The sequence below is a fragment of the Pleurodeles waltl genome, chromosome 4_1 (genome assembly GCF_031143425.1).
Source record: "Pleurodeles waltl isolate 20211129_DDA chromosome 4_1, aPleWal1.hap1.20221129, whole genome shotgun sequence".
Classification (NCBI taxonomy): Eukaryota; Metazoa; Chordata; class Amphibia; order Caudata; family Salamandridae; genus Pleurodeles; species Pleurodeles waltl.
The window spans coordinates 526,539,178-526,563,063 of NC_090442.1; the positions used below are offsets into that span (position 1 = coordinate 526,539,178).

The 23,886-nt window shown below is 41.9% G+C and overlaps 1 protein-coding gene across 1 annotated transcript in view; it reads right to left on the minus strand.

The window, feature by feature from the left end:
* The window catches only part of PDZRN4 (PDZ domain containing ring finger 4), a 469,963-nt gene that overhangs the window by 74,732 nt on the left and 371,345 nt on the right, over positions 1-23,886 (minus strand). Inside the window, exon 5 of the mRNA XM_069228854.1 lies at positions 12,269-12,331. Within this exon, the coding sequence (XP_069084955.1) occupies positions 12,269-12,331 (63 nt within the window). The remainder of the gene's footprint in view (positions 1-12,268; positions 12,332-23,886) is intronic.

Here is a 23,886-nt window from a genome sequence, read left to right on the forward strand (position 1 = left end):
CTTTACATGAGCACCAGATTAAGTCACACAGGGGCGGGGTCATTTAAAAAAAAAAAAGCAGGGAAATTAAATGATTTGCACAAAATCACAGAATGTTGAGGTGGGACACCAAAGTCAGCAGCTCTGACCATTAGGCCACATGTCCTTTCAAATAGCTCTCCTGTCTTTAAAAACTCTGCTGTACCAGAGCACGTGCAAACGTTTGGCTCTGAGGGGGGACAGCCCAATTACTGTAATATAGTGCACAATCTTGGTTTATGCCTGGTGAACCCAGTAAAAAATGCAAAGCAGCGCAGGCCAGGGTAGTGTGCCCTTTATATAATACATGCACAACTCATATGTAATGGTATTACAGGCTTTTGCCACAAAGAAAATAGATCCTAGGAGCGAAAACACCTTCATTTCTTAATCTGTATTCCACAGTAGGGTGGAGTGGAATTACAACTGAAAATGCAGATCTGCACTCTCCAATACTGCACTTTATTTTTGCATGATGAGTTAGCTGCACAGATTACATGTTAAGAAAAGGAATTACCAAATGTTCCAGTAACCCATCATTAAATTAATTGCTTTAAATGGGCTGGTACTCACCGGTATTGAGTAGAAGCACTTTTTAATTTCCTTCCCTCGAGTACTGGCACTTTTCCTAGAACAAACAGAGCACCGGTAGTCATAGGGGGCCTGGCTTTAATGCAGGCAGTGATCCCTCCATCAGTGTAGTGGTACCTCAGCAGCACCTTCAATATGCACTACACAGATTTAATCACGTTGAAAGCCTGGTCTGAGCTGGTGCACGAGTGCCAGAACAGCAGATATTGTCGCCAGGACACAGCGTGTTCTTCTCTGGAAGTCATCAAAGCCAGAGTGTGGCTGAAGGGTGATTAGATTATCCTTTGATCTTTCACAGTTGAGGCAAAGAGGGGCCCATAAGATTTAATGGGATGGTTTGGGGATGTACTGTTCAGAATAGTGTCAATATGCCTTGGACAGAACAAAAGAACGTTTACCATTGCTTTCACCATCCCTAACCATCAATCCACAGCTGAATTAAATTTGCATTGTTACCAAACTCGCTGATTGCTATTTTATCAACCTTGGATGGAAGAGAAGGTAAGTCCAGTGGAAAAATGTGACATGCTCTTTAAACAGAGATGTTTGCAGCCAGTTCAAAACCACGTGGGCTTCCCTGCCACACAAGCGCACACGGCTGTATTTGTATCAAATGGCAATAATGTGTTGCATGACTAGATATGTGTATGTTATTCACACTCATGGGTGCAATATGTTGCACAATGTGAAGGAACTCTAAATGCATGAAAACAGATATTCTTCATCTGTTTTCCACCCCACGTGGTCATCGGTACAAGACATTTTGGTACAAGCACAGAAAACATATTTAATATGTAATAAGTTTCATCTCCTGAACGAGACTTCATTTTTATGGTCATATTTCGATTCAGAAGGACCATCTTGCCATTTGTAATGTAATGTAATGTGAAAGCCTGTTCCTTTTCTTTTTAATATGTATTTGATCAACAATTGCAAATGCAAGAATACATTTGACATTTAGTATAGTAAGTCTATGAGGCATTTAATATAAATTATTATCAGAATTAACACATGTGGTCTTGCCATAAATACTGCAACATAACATCAACAACAGATTATAAAGCAATTTGAATAATCCAACTGAAACATTTTTTCATCATGTGTGCTGTTACAGATCTTGGTGTGTGTTAGACCTGGCAGCCTTAGGGTGGTCACCCTAACTTTTTGCCTGCCTCCCTCACCTTTTGGACACTGTTTTTGCTGGTTTTTAGACTCTGCACATTTTACCACTGCTTAACAGTGCTAAAGTGCATATGCTCTCTCCCTTTAAACATGGTAACATTGGATCATACCCAATTGGACTATTTAATGTACTTATAAGTCCCTAGTAGTGTGCACTATATGTGCCCAGGGCCTCTATATTAAATGCTACTAGTGGGCCTACAGCACTGATTGTGCCACCCACTTAAGTAGCCCCTTTACCTGGTCTCGGGCTTGCCATTGCAAGGCCTGTGTGTGCAGTTTCACTGCCAATTCGACTTGGCATTTAAAAGTACTTGCCAAGCCTAAAACTCCCCTTTTTCTACATATAAGACACCCCTAAGGTATGCCCTAGGTAACACATAGGGCAGGGTGCTGTGTAGGCAAAAGGCATGTACCTATGTAGTTTACATGTCCTGGTAGTGTGAAACTCCCAAATTCGCTTTTACACTGCTGTGAGGCCTGCTCCCTTCATAGGCTAACATTGGGGCTGCCCTCATACATTTTTTGAGTGGTAGCTGCTGATCTGGAAGGAGTAGGAAGGTCATATTTAGTATGGCCAGCATGTTGATATAAAATCCTGCTAATTGGTGAAGTTGGATTTAATATTACTATTTTAGAAATGCCACTTTTAGAAAGTGGGCATTTCTCTGCACTTAAATCTTTCTGTGCCTTACATTCCATGACTGGCTGGGTTTAGTTGACAGCTCCTTGTGTATTCACTCGGACACACCCCAAACACAGGATACTCAGCCTCACTTGCATCCATCTGCATTTTGAATGGGTCTTCCTGGGCTAAGAGGGTGGAGGGCCTGCTCTCACACAAAGGACTGCCACACCCCCTACTGGGACCCTGGCAGACAGAATTGAACTGAAAGGGGAACTGGTGCACTTCTAAGCCACTCTTTGAAGTCTCCCCCACTTCAAAGGCACATTTGGGTATATAAACAGGGCCTCTGCCCCTTCCAACTCGGACACTTCCTGGAGAAGATAACTGGAACCATAACCTGCATCCTGCCGAGAAGAACTGCCTGGCTGCCCAAAGGACTCACCTGACTGCTTTCTGTGAAGGACTTCTGCCTTGCTGTTGGCCTGCTGCCTTGCTGCTCCCTGGCTGTGGTGAAGAAGTGCTTTCCAACGGATTGGAGAGAGCTTGCCTCCTGTTCCTTGAAGTCTCAGGACCAAAAAGACTTCCCTTTTGCAATTGGACTCCTTGTGCTTCAAAAATTCGACGCACAGCTTGCTAAAACCAACGCACAGCCTGCCCGCGGTGAGAAATTCCCCGCATGCCGAACTGGAACGACGCAGCGTAAATTTGCAAGGAGAAGATCGACGCGGCGCCTGCGTTGCGACCGCAACTTCGACAAACGGCCCACCGGATCGACGCACAGCCGACCTGGGATGACGCAGCCCGACTTCCAGAGGAGAAATTGACATAGCGCCTGCCGTGCGGGAGAAACTTCCACGGAACGCCCACCAGATTGACGCAGCGCTTGTATATTTGCTCCACAAGCCCAGGATTCCACGCACAGACCCCGGGGCATCTGAAAACCCTGCAACCCTAAACGGATCCACGACCGAGCGCCAGAAATCGATGCACAGCCGTCCCTGCGTGGAAACTAAATGACGCATCGATGTATGCGGCCTGAGAAATCAACGCACACCCCTTTGTTTCCTCGCTTCTCCTCCTCTGCGGCCCTTTGCAAGATTTTTCATGCAAAACAGGTACTTTGTGCTTGAAAGAGACTTTGTTTGCTTTAAAAAGACTTAAGACACTTTATATCACTTTTCAGTGATATCTCTACATTTACTTATTGCATCTTTGATCATTTTGACCTGCAAATATCCTGATAAATATTATATATTTTTCTAAACACTGTGTGGTGTATTTTTGTCGTGCTATATTGTGTTATTGTATGATTTATTGCACAAATTCTTTGCACATTGCCTTCTAAATTAAGCCTGACTGCTCAGTGCCAAGCTACCAGAGGGTGGTCACAGGATAATTTGGATTGTGTGTGACTTACCCTGACTAGATTGAGGGTCCTTGCTTGGACAGGGGGTAACCTGACTGCCAACCAAAGACTCCATTTCCAACAGTGTGTATTTTAATTACACAGATTGCAGCCAGATCAGTCTAGTAGATATCTTATTCTTTCTAATATATCACATCTGCAGCGTGTTTATTTCGTTCACCACTCCTTTTCAGCCAAATAAAATGGAATGTTAAAAGGCTAAGTCTGGCAGTGTAACAAAGGCCTCACAGCCCCTGAGGTGTGTGTGTGTGGGGGGGGCGGTGGCAAGCAATAGGCGGCTCCCTCAGCACAGTACTCTGGCCTCAGAGCTCCTGCGTGAATATAGAGATGGGCCACTCCACATAGTCTGCAGGGGGGCCTCATCAAGTTTCATTACACCATCACCAACAGCAATATCGCCAGTGTCTGTATGTCAACATTTCTCATCCAGTGGCAGTGTGAGAGAGAGAGGATATGCTGCTCACTAAAGTTATACGAAGTATGTCCCTTGGAAAGCAACTCCGGTTTCCAGGTTTGAAAGAAACACCCACTAGTGAAAAGAATAGAAAGAGTACCAACAAATTGCTCGCTTTTTTGCAGCTGTGCATTTACTATTCATGAGGAACAGGAAGCTGGGGGCTTTCCCTTAAGTAAGCAAGCTTGGGCATCATAAGTAGCAATAAAGTGCGTAACTCAGGTGGTTAATCCACTTCCTAGAAAGATCTGTGTACATGCAAATCAAAGGTCCAACTCACCATAAAGATGCATAGAAGACTATTGTGTCTGCTGTAAAGCACAGCGTGTAACATTTAGATCACAGATTTGATTATTTTTATGTAGATAGCTCAGTTGACTGCTGATTTCGATGCATAAAGGCTTATGTTCCCTGCATGTGAATAGTTAACATCCTTGATATAGCTTAGTCAGTTATTACCCTGCAGCAAGGACCTGCATGCAAACAACAAAGTATATATTTAGAATCTCACTGTTTTTTCCTCAATCTTTTCTTAGTTTAGGGTTGCTAGAAAATCATTACTTTGGATAGTAATAAACACTTATTAGTAAGTGCTATATAAATAATTATTAGTGTGATAACTAATGGAGAGATGCATCTGACATTCTAACAATGCATGCAGATTTCTTGCATACAAAGCCTGGCAAGGTCAAAAACCTAGCACCCAGCCCTCGTTTCAACTTTAGCACTTGTATTGTGCCCACCCCAAACTCCACCCCAGTACACTGTTAGTGAGTACCTGCACTTATGTTTTTTTCCATTTATAGCACTGATACAGTTCAAAGCAGCCCTTGACATGCAAGGCCCTACACCATCACAGGCACGCCCCATTGGGCATACATGGGCCTCCTATATACTCACTGAAAGTTCCTTGGTGAGTCAACACCTTACATTTCACTCCACTCTTTTGTTCATGTTTTCAGAGTCTTAAAACTGTGTGGATTGCCCAACTATCCTAGTATTCTTCTAAAATGCTATAATGGGATTATCAAGCTTGTTGGTTTGTGGTATATCAACTCTGTATGATTTTGTGCTTCCATAGATTAAATCCTAGCTAGACTATAGGAATGCCGTATAATAAGTGTTTCAGGAAATGCCAGGGGCATGGCATCAGAGGACAAAAAAATACAGTGGTCTGTGTGATTATTTGACTCAATAAAATGCATTGAGTTTCATATATTAGAATATCCATTACTGGCTGAGAGTAAGTGGCAGAGTGAATTTTAAAATTCTCTGACTTGTGTTAAATTGTATTAATGAGATTAACACTCTTACAAAGTGCAGGAGTATCTCTTGGCATCGACCCATAGAATTGTTGCAATCTGCGACCTATCTCTTCATGTGGTTCTCCGAATGAAATGCAAGCTACTTTGGGCTCAATTATATGTTCCCCCTTATCTCCACGAGAAAACAGTGGGGAGGGAATGTACAATACTAACTGTATCCCTCTGTGAGATAACGGGGGTCACCAGTGGTTTACCTTGAAATGGGGAATAAAATGTAGACTATGGAACACCTGGTCCGATGCTGCATGTTTGTCCCCAACAGGCCCATATCCTCAGCCCTTTACCACCTACTTAGAGAGCAGGTGATAAACGGTTGGAGGCCTTTTCCCTATGACCCTGGGAGAGTTGTGGGGGTGAGGTGCAGCAGGAGGGCAGGTTGATGTTTTCCTTTATCCGGGGGATATTCTTCTTGAAGGATACGTGTAGGGAGCCCTGTGCATCCTTCAACACCCCTTAGCCTGGCAGGTGTTTCCGCACATGTATTTAACCGATGTGGAGTTTCTGGACCTGACAATTCTCTTTCCGACCACACCGGAATACACAAAGTTGCCCCGAGCAGTTGTACCCTCCCCATGAGGATACCGCTCCGTAAACACGTAAAGGAGCCCTGTATGTTGGGGGGTTGCAGCAGGGGTACCAACATTCTGCCGCTACGTATTTTGAAGGCACTTGCTGCTATCTTTCTAAACATCCATAAAGAAACCGTTTTTCGGTTAATCGTGGTGGTGGTACTGTTTTCCTAGCACCTACACGTGGCGTTGGGAAGAGTTTATCGCGTACATTACTTTAATAGTTTTATATCAAACAGCCTTCCATGTTTTCCTTGTTAAACGTCCAGTATAACGAATGGCTCATCACGCTTAATTAGAAAGCTGACTGGAAGTCAGCGTGTATGGATTGAAAATAATTGAATCAGAGGCTAGACTGTCCCGCGAATATCCTCCTCATATTTATATCAGCAAATTGTTTTTCTTTTAGCACTTCTGCCCGAATCAGTAAAACTTGGGAAAATGCTTTGCAAGACGCCGGGGCCTTTTCACGTTACTGGCAGATAGCACAGCTCGGCGCTAGACACGTTTTTATAGTCCTGGGCCACACAGACAGCGAGATAAAAAAGCCGCCTCGCAAAGCTCGGCACTAAAACCTAACTTATTGCTTCTCTCAAGGTCAGGCCACGACGGCCATCCACCTGCAGGCCCAAGTGCACTCTAGAGATTACAGCTTGATTTCTTGATCTGATCTTGCTGAAGGAGAAAATACAACTATTGTTTTTGGCAGTGATGTTTCCCGAGGAAATGAAACGACTGAAGGGATAAAATTAGATTGATCCTGAAAGATTCATCTGGCTCCTGCCTCTGAATTAATAGTTGGCAGATAAGAGAGATGCTCGGTAGAACAAGCATGCCATTACGGCCGAGAACTACTGGAGGCGCAGATGACAAATGAATAAAATATGCTAAAGGGCGGCAGGGCAGGGGGCGAATTAAAACAGTTTTGAGGAAATCGCGCCATTCTTTTAAGCACGCTTCTAAATGGCCTGCATAGTTAGCATTGGAGGCGCTGCAATGGGCAAAAGCGAGCCCCTTTTTTTCTTTTGTTTTTACTGGCAGTTTAGCAAGAAACTGACGAAAAATCAGTACCAGTTTTCAGGCAATAAATTGTGGTACGCTATTTAAGCACATGTTCAATCCATTTGAGAGCTACAGTGTTACTTTCGATCTACTGGAGAACAATGAAGTTGTACATGTCAGACTAATGCAGTACAACAGCGCTATATTGGAATGACATGAGTTCCCAGGTGTTGCCAGAGGTTTAAGAATTTATGGGTGTCTGCAACAGTTTTGGTTAAGGTTTTTTTGTTGTTGATGGTCCTTAGGCTGACAAGTACTCAGCTGTGTTTTCTTACAGCTTTGGGACTTCCTGCAGCAAACATGTGAATTTTGTACTTCCTTTTAAGCCCTTGTCAGTCACTAGCATTATTATTAAGGAAGGTAATGAACTCTAGCATGAGTTCCTCACTGCCTGTCCAGACCATTAAGATATCGTCAATATACCTCCCCCAATACACCACCTGGTTCATGATTTCTGGTAGGCATTTGGACCAGATGTAAAATTTCTCCAGCCACCCCAGAGATAGGTTTGCAAAGGAAGGGGAAAATTTAGATCCCATTTCCACGCCCTGGCTCTGTCGAAACCAAGCACCATTGTGGATAAATACTTTTTTGTCCAATACTTAATAGACCATTTCAATTAGCATTTAGCATTAGCAATTAGCATTAGCTCCAGTAAGTTTGCATCCCTCAAAGCGAGCATATGTTGCATGACCTGAATACCTAAAGTCTTCAGAATGGAAGTGTAGAGGGAACATATGTCTAAAGTCACAAATCAACATTTCTCACTCCTTTTGTTTTCCTTCCCCTCCGAGCCCACAATAGCTGATTTTTATTTGAATGTAACCCCTTTACAGTGCCTTGGGGGACTTAGCGTGGTTCCCCCAACGTTATGCACCTTCTACTACTTTAAGTGAGATACCTTACTACCAATATACCAGGTATGAGTTTCATCTTACTTTTCACATATTTTCTTGTTTTCATTACTGTTTACAATAATTGGAACATTTATTTCCCCCCACTTTTATGTACTTTTTCTTTTTCGCCACGAACATTACAACAAGCTGACGAGGGTCACTATTCTTGACATTACAATCCGTCCTGTACATGATTTTAGGAACATTACTATTAAACACCAGATCTGAGTCTCTTTTTACTCCCTAGACATTATCTTGTTTTTCTACTAGATTCTGTATGGAGTTATGATGCTTACTTTCCTCTCTTTTTTTTACTTATATCTTTTGTCTCCCTTACTTTATGACAACCTGACAGAGGTCCTTATCAACGATTTTGTGATCCTTTTTTGCACTGTGTTTTCTCGGAAATGTTTATGCGATTGCTTATTTCATGTTTTGAGGTTCGTGGCATGACGTGAACATACAGGTACAACATTCAAATTTAACATTTTACTACTGGGTCCAGGTCTCTAGCTTCACTTACGTTCTGCATTACTTTTTTTCATCTTCGCCTTTATGTGACCAATGGGCATGAGCCCTCTGACTCATATCCCCGTCACTTTTCCATTTCCTTTTTACTGTATTTGCTTCTCACATTCACTTCATTTTCACATGTGTTTCTTCTATTTTATTTATGGTGTCCTTGTCTTTGTGCAACACTGGTATAAGTGATTACCTCGGGTTGTTTTGCACATATATTTTGTTTTTGAGATTTCGCTAAGTGTACACTTAGGTGCAGATAACATTATATTTGTGTCAAACGTTTACTTGTAGACTAAACTGTTGTATATACTGTTGAACTTGCAGCCTTGAAAATGTTGTCTATGACAAAACATGTGTCAACAAGTGTTGGCAGCTTTCTGCTTTTGGAGAATACATATGTGATGTTAGACCACTGAATTTTTCGTTTCCATCAATAAATGGATCTACACTTCGACGTATACTGTGACTTTTTTATGCACCAGTTGGAATTATTATATGATACAGATATCTGAGAGGTTTTATCACATACATAAGTCACTATTTTTGTTAGCATAGTGTCTCCACCTGTAGAACAACTCCTTACTTAGTATCAGTGCTTAATTTGTAAATAAAAACGTGCCGGTGCCCAAAGCCCTTCCCTTAAACATGCGGCTCCTGCAATTAAATGTGCCAGCACAGAATACTGAGACAGCAGAATCCTGAAGCCATCTCGGGCCTCTTTGATCCATTTAAACCCACTCCCTGCCTCTTCAGCTCACTCTGGCAGCTTTCTGCTTTTTACCTTTGTGACGTTTTTTCATTTTTCTCTTCCACAGTCTTTCCCATATGTGTCTTTTGCTCACAGCAAATGCTTGAGGCAGAAGAATAAGCGCTGGCCCTCAAAAATAAGTGCCGGTGCTCAGCCCCGGAAACAACAAGCACAAATTAAGCACTGCTTTGTAACCATTATACCTGCCCTAGCCTGTGGGAAGTGCAACATTTTTCTATACCACTGCTACCAGATCTTTGTTGTTTATCAACTACCAAAATATCACAAGGATAAATGCAAATAAGCAGATAGAGGTTTCAAATAAATAGCTCCACATATATGTGCCTTGATTCACAGTACATATTAAAGGTACCTGAATGTACAGTTAATAATATACTTGCCTATATATGCTTAGCTTCACAATATTTTAATTGCTAATATTTTGACCACAATACTATTTTAGGAAGGTATTTCTGTCCTTAATATTCTGACCTACAACTTCCAAAAAGATATGATCTTGTTCTGTCAACTTAAAAATGAGTGTGGATAGCCTATGCTGTGCTTTTTGTAATGTGTCCAATTCCATTACGAGTCCTGCATATACTAAACTTTCAGAGTCCAGCCTGGCTAGGATTAGTGACCTGATTGAAGTTGTCCACAAGAAATGGCATAATGTTCCTACCAAGTTTCTTCACCACTTCACTAAAATGTTTGTTCATTGAGAGTTTACATTAAGAAAATACAATTCTCATGTTTTGTTATTTAGACCTCTAACCCTTGTCATGAACACAGCTGATTGGCTAGCCACGTAAATGTAACTTTTTTTGCTAAGGTGCCATTTTTCACTTAATGCCAAAATCAATTTGCAAACATGTCTTCTCTCTCTTGATGATATGGAATTCAGGGCAAAATTTACATGCACTAATTTTTCCATTTATATATCTCATGTTGCCTTTAGAAGTTATGACATTAGGTTACATTAGTGTTTCCCAAACTGTGGGTCAGGACCCACTGGTTGGTCATGAGCCAATGTTTGTTGGGTTTCAAAATATCTGGTTTATACGTAAGTAAAATTAAAAATGATTACCAGGTTTGTGCACAAGTGCAAAGGTGCTGAACAATGTCTTTATGTCCAGTTATAAAACAAACCTTTGCAAGTATTCCCAAGCATTACTCCCGGTGAACCTTCCAGTATTTGTTGCTGCTGTTTTTTTTTTTACTTCACAAAGCAATGTTTACAGTATATGTGCTCATTATATGTGATTATACACAGCCATCTCACTTGTGTATGGCCTTCACACATAAATTGGGGAATATGGATGTGGCCTGAAGGCCAGAGCTGTCGACTTTGGATCTGGGTAACCAGATTTGAGCCCTGGCATTGGCTTGACATCCTTTGATTCTAGGCAAATCACTTCATCTACACTGTTTATAATAAAATGATTCTGACCTTGTGTAATGTAATCTGGTGCTTAAGTACAGTTCCCTAAGCCCTTACGCTGTGTTCACGCTACATAAAACTGATACACAGTCCAAACTACACCACTTGACCTCGTATTAACTCATAAATTGTTATGAGCCCCATACTTTGCTGCAGAAGGAGTCTCTCACATTTGCTAAAATCACTGGTATCAACACCAAGATTTTTCAGAAGCCTTGTGATTTTAATGAATGGATGCCACAGGCCAGCACCCTACTCTGAAAAGTGTTCCAGTTTCCGAATACAGTGCAGTTCACCAACTGCCCTTTTATGAGCAGATCAATATTTTGGCCACATTCCTATATCGAAGTCCAAGGTAAAGGTCATGACATTAACAATTGCTGTTATTGCATTGACACCTGCACCTCCGGTCCATTAAAGTTAGGTGGATTGTGAAAGTTTGGTGTCATAAAACTCGGGTTGTGTTTCTAAAACATTAGGGAAACACTTGGCTATCTTACTGTGCCTAAACAAACAGAGGTTTCATATACCTAGCTCCACATGTATGTGCCTTGATTCACTTCTGAACGTAGAGAAATGGGTGTGACTCAGAGGTGAAGTTGATGGACCTATTTTGAATTCACAAAAGTTTAGATGTTTCTTATTGCTCTTTCAAAAGAGACCCATACAATGCATCAAACCACTTGCAGTACTACCAAGTGTGGCTTTGCCTTAGGCAGGACAAGGCGTTGATAATGCTATCCAAGTGAGGGTAGGCTCCCTTGGTTTCTCTATTGATTAAGCATGAATGATACATCCTACATCCACCATGCCATCAAGATTTCACTCTTTATGCTCAGGCCCACATCTGGCTTACAACCGGGACCACACAAAATGCATTGTTTGGAACAGGGTTTGCGGCAAACAGGATTTTTTTGTCTTATTTGTGTTAGAAAAGTCAGTTGCCAGTTCTTCTAGTGGGGAAGATAGGATCAAATCCTGGCAAGACAGTCTTAGGCTTCCATCCTTTCAAGCTTGGCAAATTCAGTAGCATAAACCTGTTAATGGTAGCACCTGTTATTTTCGATGTTAAAAAATTATGAAGTTATATAAAAAAAACAAATTATTGTTACAAAGCAAAAATATTGTTGCAAAGGAAATTATTGTTACAAAGCACTGCCACACTTCATTGAGTCATGCAGTAATAAAAGCCTTGCCCCCACCAAATTCTTTCTGTCGACCCCCACGGCATGTTCTTAAGGCCCCATATGACAATTAGTCTATTTACATAAAACCACTAACAAATTCCCTCATTATGTTTGGCCCTTTTTTGCAACACAGGTTGAGCAGGTCTGTATAAAGATTTCCATTCACCAAACCATACGTTTCTAAGAGAAAACCCACAGAAAGAAGCTGGGCATGCTTACTTGCAGTATGCGATCTCCTTCTCGGATCCGACCATCTCTGGCAGCAATACTGTTCGGATCAACCTACAAAGAACAGTAAATCAACACAGAATTTAGTGTTTGAACAAACCTCAAGACGGTCTTTTTACAAGGCCCTAATACATTTTTGCTTTGCACAAATTAAGAATAAGGCTAGTTAGTTGATACAATCAGCCTATTTTGAAGACTGTTAGCACAAATGCATTAAGAAACACTATCGGCCTGATTTAGAGTTTGACGGACGGGTTAATCCATCACAAAAGTGACGGATATCCTGTCCACCGTATTATGATCTACATAGGCTATAATGAGATTGTTATACAGCGGATGGGATATGTCACGTTTGTGACTAAGTAACGCCCACACCAAAGTAAAACAAGCCCTCAGTTTTTTTCTTGAACAACATGCATTCCAATTAGAGATATTTGTCTTGGTTTTTGCATTCATTTCATCACTCGACCTAGAGTAAATTTCGTTTCTGATTTTGGGTTAGCAGAATTGAATTTGATGACATCACAGGCAGTGACATAAAATAACTGTTTGCCCAGATGACTTTCTATTGTACTTTCTTATAAAACTAATCTCTATTGCAATGTAATGATGCACTGATTGATAAACATTTGCTACTTAATGCCAAGATCCCAGAAGGGGTGAGCATGCATTTGTAGGCACTGGAAGCCAGGGCTCTTGTGTACAAAACCCTCAACATAGCCATGCTGGAGTTTAGAAGGTGAATAAGCAATAATGATGCACTTAAAATTTGCTTTCAACTGGTAACATTTGTTGTGCTTCGGAGGTCAAATGTAAGGCAATGGCTTCTGACAAATGGCCACTTATTCTTTTAACATGGAGAATGGTGTTTACTTTGACTACAAAGTGAAAGGGTTTGTAAAGGGAACTATGTGGCAATTTTGCAGGAGTGCAGGGAGTGTGAATGCAAAGGCTGTTAGATGTCATTTTTTCCCCACACAATAAAATGTCAATAGCTGTAAATGAACTGTACAAATGCTTCAGAATATATAGGCAGTTTGGAAAGTACAACAAATCACATTTTTTGTAGCCCTGAAGTGTAATGGAAACCAATATTTTAAAAAGAACAAAACAAATCCAGACACTTTAGTTATTTCCTGATACCTGATTTCCACACATTATGGTTTGTGCATGCATTTTTCATCAGTAGAATTGTATGACTGAGCAAACATAGTGGCCATTTCGAAAGCAGAAAATGTGCTGTCTGTAAATTACACTGCAATACTACACCATGGTTTTGTAATATATTTGCAACAGTGTTCTGTGAAAGGCATCACCAACTACATACTAAACTCTTACCACTCTACTCCTGCTACACTTGTTTTTTTGTTAGGTTTGGATTTTTCACAGTCTCTATAACTTCAGTGATATACCATTAATGGCAGAACCCTCACTCTGAGAATTGTACCATCTCTACTACAGGTGCTTCACAAATGCAATTTATTACATCTCAGGAGTCAGAACCAAGCATCAATTTACGCTAGCAAAGGTAACTGACATAATTCATTTAAAAACATATGTAGACAGATTGGGTAAACTGTACAGTTGCACAGGTAACAGGGCTTGTGAGTAGTTTCAGAGGTTAACATTTCTAACTCCAGCTTTACATTCTTGGGAAAATAATGTCCGGTCCTTTTTTATTGTCAACCCACTTGTGAGAATCTGCTTTTGTTAAGTTTTCTGCCTTTAACCAAGACCCTTAATAGTGGTATGAAATGCTATTTAACTGTAATTTGTGTTATACTCAGTAATCAGTGAGCACAATCTTGTGTTATTGTCATTATGTATTTACAGGTATTTGCATTGTGCAGTTGGCTAATGTCAGATGTGCTCGAGTTAAGGGGTTCCCATTTTCACACTTGGCAATACCAAATCTGTTAGTTACTAATAACCAGTATCGCCCTAGCCAGAAGGAATATGTTTGCTTGCGAATGGGCATTCTCTACTTTTGCGATTCTCAAAATTATGCATTTAATTGACACTGGTTGGGTACTCTGGAGTATTAAGAGGCTTAGCAATGAACATGCCTGTTCGTGGCTCCCTATTCTAATGACTTGTGTCTAAGGATTTCACTTAGCCTTAAATTGACTTAAGCTAAATAAATGTTTAGAGCTCTATTAACAGTTCATAAGAGTCACACTACCGCAGCTTTGAATAATGGTTTTCCACTCACAAGGGCACTGCTATCTATCACCTTGCACGTGATGGTTATCTCATGCAATTTGTATTGCTTTGTCGCCAGATGCTATTCTTCAGCACAGATATCTTAAGTGCCATAGCAGGTTCACAAGTGATGTCCTTCTCAAATGACTAATAACATTTATCTCACAAAACCAAGATGCTGACGTGATTCATGTAAATGGACTAGGGATTAGAGAAAATTAAAAAATTCCAGCATTTGATTTGATGAGCAAAAACATTAATACATTCCTTCGACACTGATTTCTGTAAACGGTGCTTTGATTATTGAGGTACCTAAAGGGAAGGTAACTGGTTCTAACTTATGTGTTAAAATGATTTTAGTTGTTTGTTATAAATGTTTTTTATGCTATAATCACTTGTCTACTTTGTAACATTCAATTAGTTCTGGGTGCAGGGTTTTTGATTTGATAATACAACATGAAAAAATCAATGCTTATTTTGAAACATTTTCTTACTTGAAATTGCACTTTTGCTCTATTTCCATATTTTATTTTGATCTCATAGACATTGGGTGCGACTCCTTTGGGTAAAATAAATGTATTAAAAAAACTCCACGGCCTCCCTATGGTCGCTAGTGTTGGTCTGGTCCCGGATCACCATTATCCACTGGAGTTTATTTGTAGATTTATTGTACTGTGACTGGATGGATTAGGCTTTTCCTTCAGTTCCAATTTTCAAAGGCCGGATATGGCTGGGCTAGCACTGTTGCATTTGATTATTATTGTGCCTCTCTGGTAATGATTTCAACTGTTCAAAAAATAAATACATCATCTAATTTGATTATCCACTGGAGCTGAAGGTTTCACAGAACTGGCGTGAGGTGGCCAGGTGACAAATTAGAGTTTTTTTACACTCAAGGCAGAATGATCGGTTTTTTGCAATATCTTTTCTGGGGTCACATGGTAAGCAACACTGTGTAAGAGGTAAAATGTGAAGGTCCATTTAAACACAGTGCCTAAGAATATTAATGTTTGGTTTCTACTTGCCCGCAGTTGTAGGTACTTTCAGCTGTAATTTCCCTATCAGAATTCCCAATTCACTTGTTTGTAATGGATCCAGTTTTGGCAAATAGGTTTATCGACAATGGGCTCTATGGGGGTTTAATGTAAAAAATCAGAGAAAGTTGTAATGTGTACTGCACTCACACCAGGTGCATTCAAGGGTAAGGTACCCATTCTGAAAAATGTGGCAAGCATATTTGTAAATGTTTGTAGGCACATTGGTCCTTGTGAATCATGCAATTTTAAGCATAAATAACTGGCAGTTTTTTTTTCCAGGCAATAGCCAGCACCTTTGTGAATCACACCATAAATGCAGAGGAATAGAATATGGTACTTAAATACAAACACAAATTGAAATCTAAAGATATTATTGACCACTATTGCCAGTTTAAACATAGAAATGAAATCATCTAAAATTGTTTACATAGCAGTTCAGTAAATGGTCCAAACTTCAAAGCCAGCAAATTGACCTAATTGAAACTTTGTTCTAACAGGCCAATTGAACTTTCGAGCAGGGATGGTAAGTTAAACACCTATTGCTGAGAAATGCTTTCAAACTAAGTATGAAATGCCCTATAACGTTGCGTGAAGCCCCATTTTAGGTTTATTGTTGTTCAAATAGGGTGTTCTGTGACAAAACAGAGGTTTAAATGATTACATTTTGTCACTATATACTGAGATACACACCCACAAGCTAGCATCAAATTAGATCAAAGTTAAAAAGAAAAAAATATAAAAAGTAGATTGTCAGGATAGAAAGAGCTTTAAAATGCTTCTTGCCATTTCCCGATTAGTTATAGCAACATGCTTGTGTAAGAACAGTATCTCCAAATCATGCAAGGTGATCGGGCACTGTGCAAATACCATAGGGCAAACAGGATGGAGTTTTACTTTTTGCCTTGCGAAGAATTTGACAAATGCACCAAGAATACCGCAAGTGCAGACAATGTGATTTGTAAAAACAAAATACAGAACTTTATAAATCTGATGCTTAGCCGTTTTCTGCCTTCAATGAATGGATCAGTTTACAAGAGGGACAGGATGCAAGATTCAGAAGGCAGCCATTAACTGGTATGAACATGTCCATGGACTATTAAATTCCAATTGTATTAGGAAACACATTAGAGAGGTGCGCCTATAAACCAAGCTAACCAAAGAAATCATCCTATTCATTCCGTGATTGTTCTGTTATTTCAGAAATGCTTTATACTCTATAGCTGTATTTATATGGCTCTATTGATTTTTGTTTGAGATGCAACCTTGTAGCTTTTGCTCAAAGGAGACAAGCTAGGCCAGAAAATAATAATAATCAACAAGCTTTCAAGCTTCATCACAAGAAGATATCTTGAGAGAAAATATGTGCCAAACACATTCAGAGTGACCAAGTTCAAGAAAGGTCTCCAGCCATACTAGAAGGGTTGGTAAACTTTGCAGAAGTGAGGCACTAAAAAGTGCCTGACTATAACCACAGTTTAAAAAAATTATTTAACAATGTGTCTTTTTGCAGATTTGATGGTCAATATGACATAAAACGTGTGTTAACAACTACGCGAGTTCACTCGAGATGCCCAAACAACTTGGCTATTTTAAGGTATTAATTTGGTCTTTTTTATTCCATAATATTGTTGGTAGGTAGGGGCAAACTGAAAGAATATGCCCAGGGACATGTATGCAGTAAGGGAACTTCATGAAGTGCCAAGTACCTGGACTTTGCCAAGGTGTAGCTTTACTTAACCCTGCTTTCTCCCTACAAACAGATGAGCCACCCAACATGAGTGTGCAAACAGCACTTTGGTGCATCAGAATTCCTCAGACACTAGGATCAGTCATTGATGAACTAGGAGGTAATGATTTAGCCTTATATTTGGAAAGGGAGTGTGAGAAACCTTCCATATGTATCATGGCCACAAAATAGGCACATTTTAGTAGAGTACACAAGCAAGTCGTTGAGAGACTACACCTGGGTGGATAGAGAGGACTATGTTATGGTAGATGTTGAAGGAATCTGAGTATATGAATATTCATTTAACATTTGAAGTTTTATAAGGCACAGTTGTTGGTGCTTGTAACAGAAGCCCCACAACGATTTAAACTGCTGTTAGGTAATCATCTAACCGGGTTTTGATATCCACTTTACAAACTGATAACGTCTAGGAGAATGCTTACTTTCGTTTAGGTTTTCTTTTTTATTGCACTATACCATTTTGGAATTGCCTCCACAACTTTGAGATACAAAGGCACGCAGTAATAAAGCACACTCCCTTCAATGGTTCACATTGCATCCCTGGGCAAGGAAAAGATGCATCAAGGGGATTGCCATAAGTAAGGCAGACCTCCCAATGCATGAATAATAGTGACCTATTATCAAACAGACCACTTCCTTTGAATGGCCAGTGGTTCCCTCACTCTGGGAGAACTGCCAATTTGTGAAACTCTGTTGCTTTTACATACTTTTTTTACACTACCTTTTTTTTCTCTCCTCACATTGGATCGCTGCCAGAATTACAGCTTACTTTTTCATTTAAGTATTTGTTTCTATTTATTTAGTTTTGTCCTTGTAAGGAACGTAAGTTCAGGTACCCAAAACCTTCGCTATTGACCACTGCCTGCCTACCACTTACGTTCCAAGTCCATGTCTCAGTCCCATTCTCATGTTCTCTTTATTTACCTCACTTTGATTTTTCTCTCACCACTCAGTGCCACTGTTGTTTCTCTGGGCCTGCATCTCTGCCATGCATGACCTGCATGTATGTATCTAAACAACTGGCATTCTGTCTCTACTGGGACTGGCATGTCTTTTTCTTACACCACGCAACCTGATGAAGTGCAAACAGTACACTCATAACAGTGAAAAGCAAAGTCTAAGATTTGGAAAATAGCATACTAACTACCGGGATATTTGCATATCAAAGGAAATTGGTCAGATGTTGTTGATTAGAAGAACACCAACATCCAAACAAGCCCTCTTCTGGTTTGGAGTATAAAGAAAATATGTCAAACTGTGCAGTTACTGTCAATGCTCGTCTGTACAGCAAATGTCTGGTGTGAAAAACATGTGAACATAGCAACACTTTCTATATTCACTCATTTTGACTCAAGGAAATCCTCAATGTAGCAGCAAGACTGATAAGTGGCCCAAGACATTTTGATCACATTGCCCCTTTTCTAAAGTTTCCCAACTGGCTCCAACTCGAAGTTAGGACTCAACTAAAAACGGTTTACCTAACTCACAAAGCCCTGCACTATGGTGAACCTAGGTACCTAAATGAAAAGATCAAAATATAAGGGAGAAATCACCACATGAGGAGTGTGCACTCACCCGTGCTGGAACCTCCCAGATTTAAAAAACAACAGTCCTATTGTTAGAAGTTGGACTTCTGGATGACAGAGGTACGCACCCTGTCCAAGCAGGAACCACAACCCTAGTCAGGGCAAGTCAGATGCACACCATAAATTAACCTGTGCTTATCCTCTGGTAGCTTGACACAGAGCAGGCAGGATTAACTTAAGAGGCTCCATGGCCAAAGTTGAAGGAGGGGAGCATCATCACACTCCCCATGAAACAGGACTGTGAAGAAGGGGCCCTGGGCTCCATACTTGGGCCCCCATGGCCAAAGAATGGAGGGGAGATTGCTGTTGCACTTCTCTGTGTGGCCAGGACGTCCGCCGCCAGAATTGCGTCTGCACATATGAGAGGGCAGACAGAAGTTAAACGTGGGGGAGTGCCTGCATGCCTCCCTCATGCAGCCTCCTCCTCAGGGTCTGCCTGCTGGAGCTCGTGGACTGGTCTGCATCACCCAAGTGCCGGCTCCTGTGGCCACACATGAGTTTGCTCTCCCCAACAAACCATACCTAGTGTGGGGATATCTGGGTGGGCCCAGACATCCCCGAAGATGAGTGTACCAGGGAGCGAGGCCACCAATGAACAAGGACACCAGGCGGCTGTCTTCAGTACAGGGGGAGAGCTGCTCATCAATATGCACACTCCTTGAGGAGCGCCCCATAATGTCCTGCGGATACTGGCCCAAATTCTTACTAAATCCACTCGTTTTGGCATGGTGGTGACTCTTGGATAGTGGGATCATCATCAAAAGGATCACCCAGTGAGGGGGGAGCTGCAGGAGGAGGGCAGCCTCTCCCCAAGAAGTTATCAAATGTCCTTACCTCAGTTTCAGGGGACTTGGAAATGATAAACTCTCAAGGGTTCTAATGTGTTTTCAAGCCTAGACCCAGCTGGAACTTTTGTTCAAAGTGATGGAACTGCACCCTCTAGGGGTGAAGATCATGGCTGTAGTCCTTGTGGCCTGAATGGATTGTTATAATGTTGAACACACACTAGAGGTGAAAGGCTGCAATTACAGGTGTTTTTACAGAAATTGAGCCCGTTAGTGGCTATGGTTAAAGTGCAGCTCGTGGTGCTGGGTGTGCTTAAAAATGTATGGCTATAGCATTGTGGCCAATGATGTGACATGTGTATGGTCATATGAAAAAATACCCTCTAAGGGTGAAAGGTGGTATTACACAACTTTTAACAACCAAATGAGGTCCTTTAGGGACTTTGTCACTATGCATAATTTTTATGTTGAATGCTTCAATTTGGAATATAATGAACCTTTGCCGACACCGTTTAGGGGTGGGGTTAGACTGTATACATCATGCTGACAGTGATCGTAATAGCACAATCATTCCATCATGGCTATATATGTTTCTTGGTAATCATTTATTTGAGTAATGAGACTTACAGGCACTAGCGATAAAAGGTAGATGTACTTTATTGCCTCTTAGGTGCTCTCACTCCAGGTTACCATCAGATATTGCATTGGAATACAAGTGAATGTTTTGCCATGTGGGTTATTGTTTTATGTCATGCGTTGGGAAAGACAAGAAAGATTACACAATGCCATCCAAAAGTAATCCGATCAGCTTGTGTATAAAAAATGTACTGTTACTTTATCAAAAGAAAAATCACAGACTGGACAATCATTTATTGAGTGTTATTCTTCTGTGTTTGTGAATGGCGATTACTAGCCCACATCACCTCCCTTGAGTAAGCTTTGACTACTCTGCAAAGCTACCATATGAGAGTCAAGCGTTACAATGGGTGTTTGGATCCCAGTGGTGATCAATTGTGGACCAATTACTTGTGCAGGCCACACAGGTAATGACCCACCCACCAACAATGAGTCAATGTGTAAAGAATGTGTACAACACTTCAAACAGTAACATGGTGAAAACAGCACAAAAGACACAATACCAAGTTAGAAAAATAGATTATATTTTATTAGCAAAATAAGTCCAAATGACAAAAATCCAATAAACAGAAGTCGAGGGAAGAAGTTTTAAAAAAGAAACTTAAATGTGGTGCTTAAAATCATAAAGAGCCAACCGGTGCTATCTGGTCATGCCAGAAGCATTAAGTCCATATTTTGAGGCAGACCGCAACCGAGCGTGGGTCAGATACAGTCCCGGACAAGTCCCGCTGAAGTTCTACCTTCCCAAGAATACATCCAAGAGTCCAGTTCGTGGGAAAGAAGTTCACCAGGAGCGAGGAGAGCGTTGATGGTGGTGGTCCACAGGCATGAAGAGTCGGCAGGGTGTTGCAGATGGCGGACTGGAGCCTTGCGGTTATAAGCAGTTATACTTGCTGCATGAAGAGATGAACTTGCGGCAGCTTGACCTAATTTATCAGGCAAGCAGCGCAGCTATAGAGCGAAGGACCCCTTGCAGTCGGGAAGAGCCTAAAAGCTTGACTTGAAGAGCAGAAAAAACACTTCCAAGGACCCAGGATTGGATGAGTGCCTCTTGGGGGTCAACTGCTTGTTGACAACGGGTCCATGAGATGTAGCAGGTGAGTTGGAAGTTTTTTGTGTCCCTGCAACTTCAGATGAAAAGGAGACAAGCCAGCAAGCCCTTGGAGTTACTCTGGGTTCAAATTAGATGGGTCCAGTCCTTCCTCAGCAGGGCAGAGGGAAGCAAGTCAGCGCAGCAGAAAAGCAGTTCTTCTAGAGCAGCAGTTCAGCAGATTAGCAGTTCTTGTAGCAGCACAGCAGGCTTTCTTCTTGGCACACTATCGATAGGCCCAGAAATGTACTGAGTTGGTAGGGTCAGAGGTCCAGTACTTATACCCAGTTGTGTCTTTGAAGCAGGGTGACTTCAAAGAAAGGTCTTCGAAGTGCACTGAGGTCCTTTTCTGCTGCCCTGGCTCCAGACTCACTACAGAGCAGTAGGAAGCCTTTTGGGTTGAAGCAGGACACTGCTTATTCAGGTGTAATTATCAGCTCCTCCCTCATGTCCTGCCCAAGATGGCCAATCAAGATGTTGACGACCCTTCATTCACACTTAAGCTCCTTTTGTGAGTGGCTGTTTAGAGGGAATGCACAAAGTCCAGTTCTCATCCAGACAGGCTGCAGGCATATAGGGCTAAAAGCAAGAAAATTCTAACTTTCTAAAAGTGGTATTCTTAAAATTGTATCAATAAATCAGACTCTACCATTAAAGAAGATTTATTATTACAGTTCCATAGGTACTAAACATGATATATCTACCCCTTCTCAATTAGGAATTATAGATTATTAAATGTAATTAAGAAACCCCCAATGTTAACCTATGAGAGGGGTATGTCTCACAGTAGTGAAAAATGAATTTGATGTTTTTTCACTGCCAGGACATGTAAAACTTAAAAGTACATGCCCTACCTTTTAGTTACATATCACACTGCCCTATGGGCTACTTAGGGCCTACCTTAGGTGTGACCTATATGTAATTAAAGGGGAGTTTAACCCCTACGGTGCCTTGGACGAGGTGATCTCGTCCAAGGCACCGGTTTCCGGGTGCCTTGGATGAGATCACCTCGTCCTGCACCCGGGAACCAGGGGGAGCGCTAGCGCTCCCCCCATGTGCCCCCCACCCACACCCCCCGGTCGTAGATGGAAGGGGAATCCCTTCCCCTTCCACCCCGACCCCCCCATGACGTCAGCGCGCATCGTGCGCTGATTGTCACTGAGGCCTCCTCCTGTGCTTCCGAGCTTCCAGCGCGATCACGTGGAGGAGGCCGAGAGAGGCTTCAAAGGGAAGGAAATGTATTTCCTTCCCTTTGAAGTCTCTCTCAGCGTTTTAAAAGCCGGATTGTAAAGCAATCCGGCTTTTGAAATGCCCACTAGACATCAGGGATTTATTTTGGAAACGGAAATTGGCATAAGGGAGCGACCCCTTGGGCAAGGGTCGCTCCCAGGGGGGGGCATTTTTTTTTAGGCCCTTTTCTGCCACCCTTGGGGGCAGAAACCTCTAGGCACCAGGGATCATTTATTTTTTTTGTTTTTGTTTTTTTAAATTTTTTTTTTAGGTGGGGAGCGACCCCTTAGGCAAGGGTCGCTCCCCTAGGGGGCAAATTACATTTAGGCCATTTCTGCCCCCCTTGGCGGCAGATTGGCCTATTTTTATGATGCCAATCTGCCCCCAAGGGGGACTGAAACCACTAGACACCAGGGAGTTTTTTTTATTTTATTTGGACATTGGCATAAGGGAGCGACCCCTTGGGCAAGGGTCGCTCCCAGGGGGGGCATTTTTTTTTTAAGGCCTTTTCTGCCCCCCCGGGGGCAGATCAGCCTATTATTAGGCCGATCTGCCCCCAGGGGGGGCAGAAACCTCTAGGCACCAGGGATCTTTTTATTTTTTTTATTTTTTATTTTTTAAGAGGTGGGGAGCCACCCCCTAGGCAAGGGTCACTCCCCTAGGGGGCAAATTACATTTAGGCCATTTCTGCCCCCCTTGGGGGCAGATTGGCCTATTTTTATGAAGCTGATCTGCCCCCAAGGGAGACAGAAACCACTAGACACCAGGGATTTTTTTGTTTGTTGATTTCAGGTGGTGAGCGACCCTTTAGGCCATTTCTGCCGCCATTGGGGGCAGATCGGCCGATTTCAGGTCAATCTGCCCCCAAAGGGGGCAGAAACCACTAGGCACCAGGGATCTTTTTTTTTTGCCCCAATGTCACGCAAGGGGAGCGACCCCGTAGGCAAGGGTCGTTCCCCTGGGGGAGCAAATTTATTTTAGGCCATTTCTGCCCCCCTGGGGGAGCAGATCAGCCTATTTTAATTAGGCCGATCTGCCCCCAAGGGGGGCAGAAACCACTAGGTACCGGAGATTTTTTTTGTTTTTTTTTGTTTTTCAGATGGTGAGCGACCCCTTAGGCAAGGGTCGCTCCCCTGGAGGGGCAAATTGTATTAAGCCATTTCTGCCGCCTTTGGGGGCAGATCGGCCGATTTTAGGTCAATCTGCCCCCAACCACTAGGCACCGGGGATCTTTTTTTTTTAGCCAATGTCACGCAAGGGGAGCGACCCCGTAGGCAAGGGTCACTCCCGGGGGGA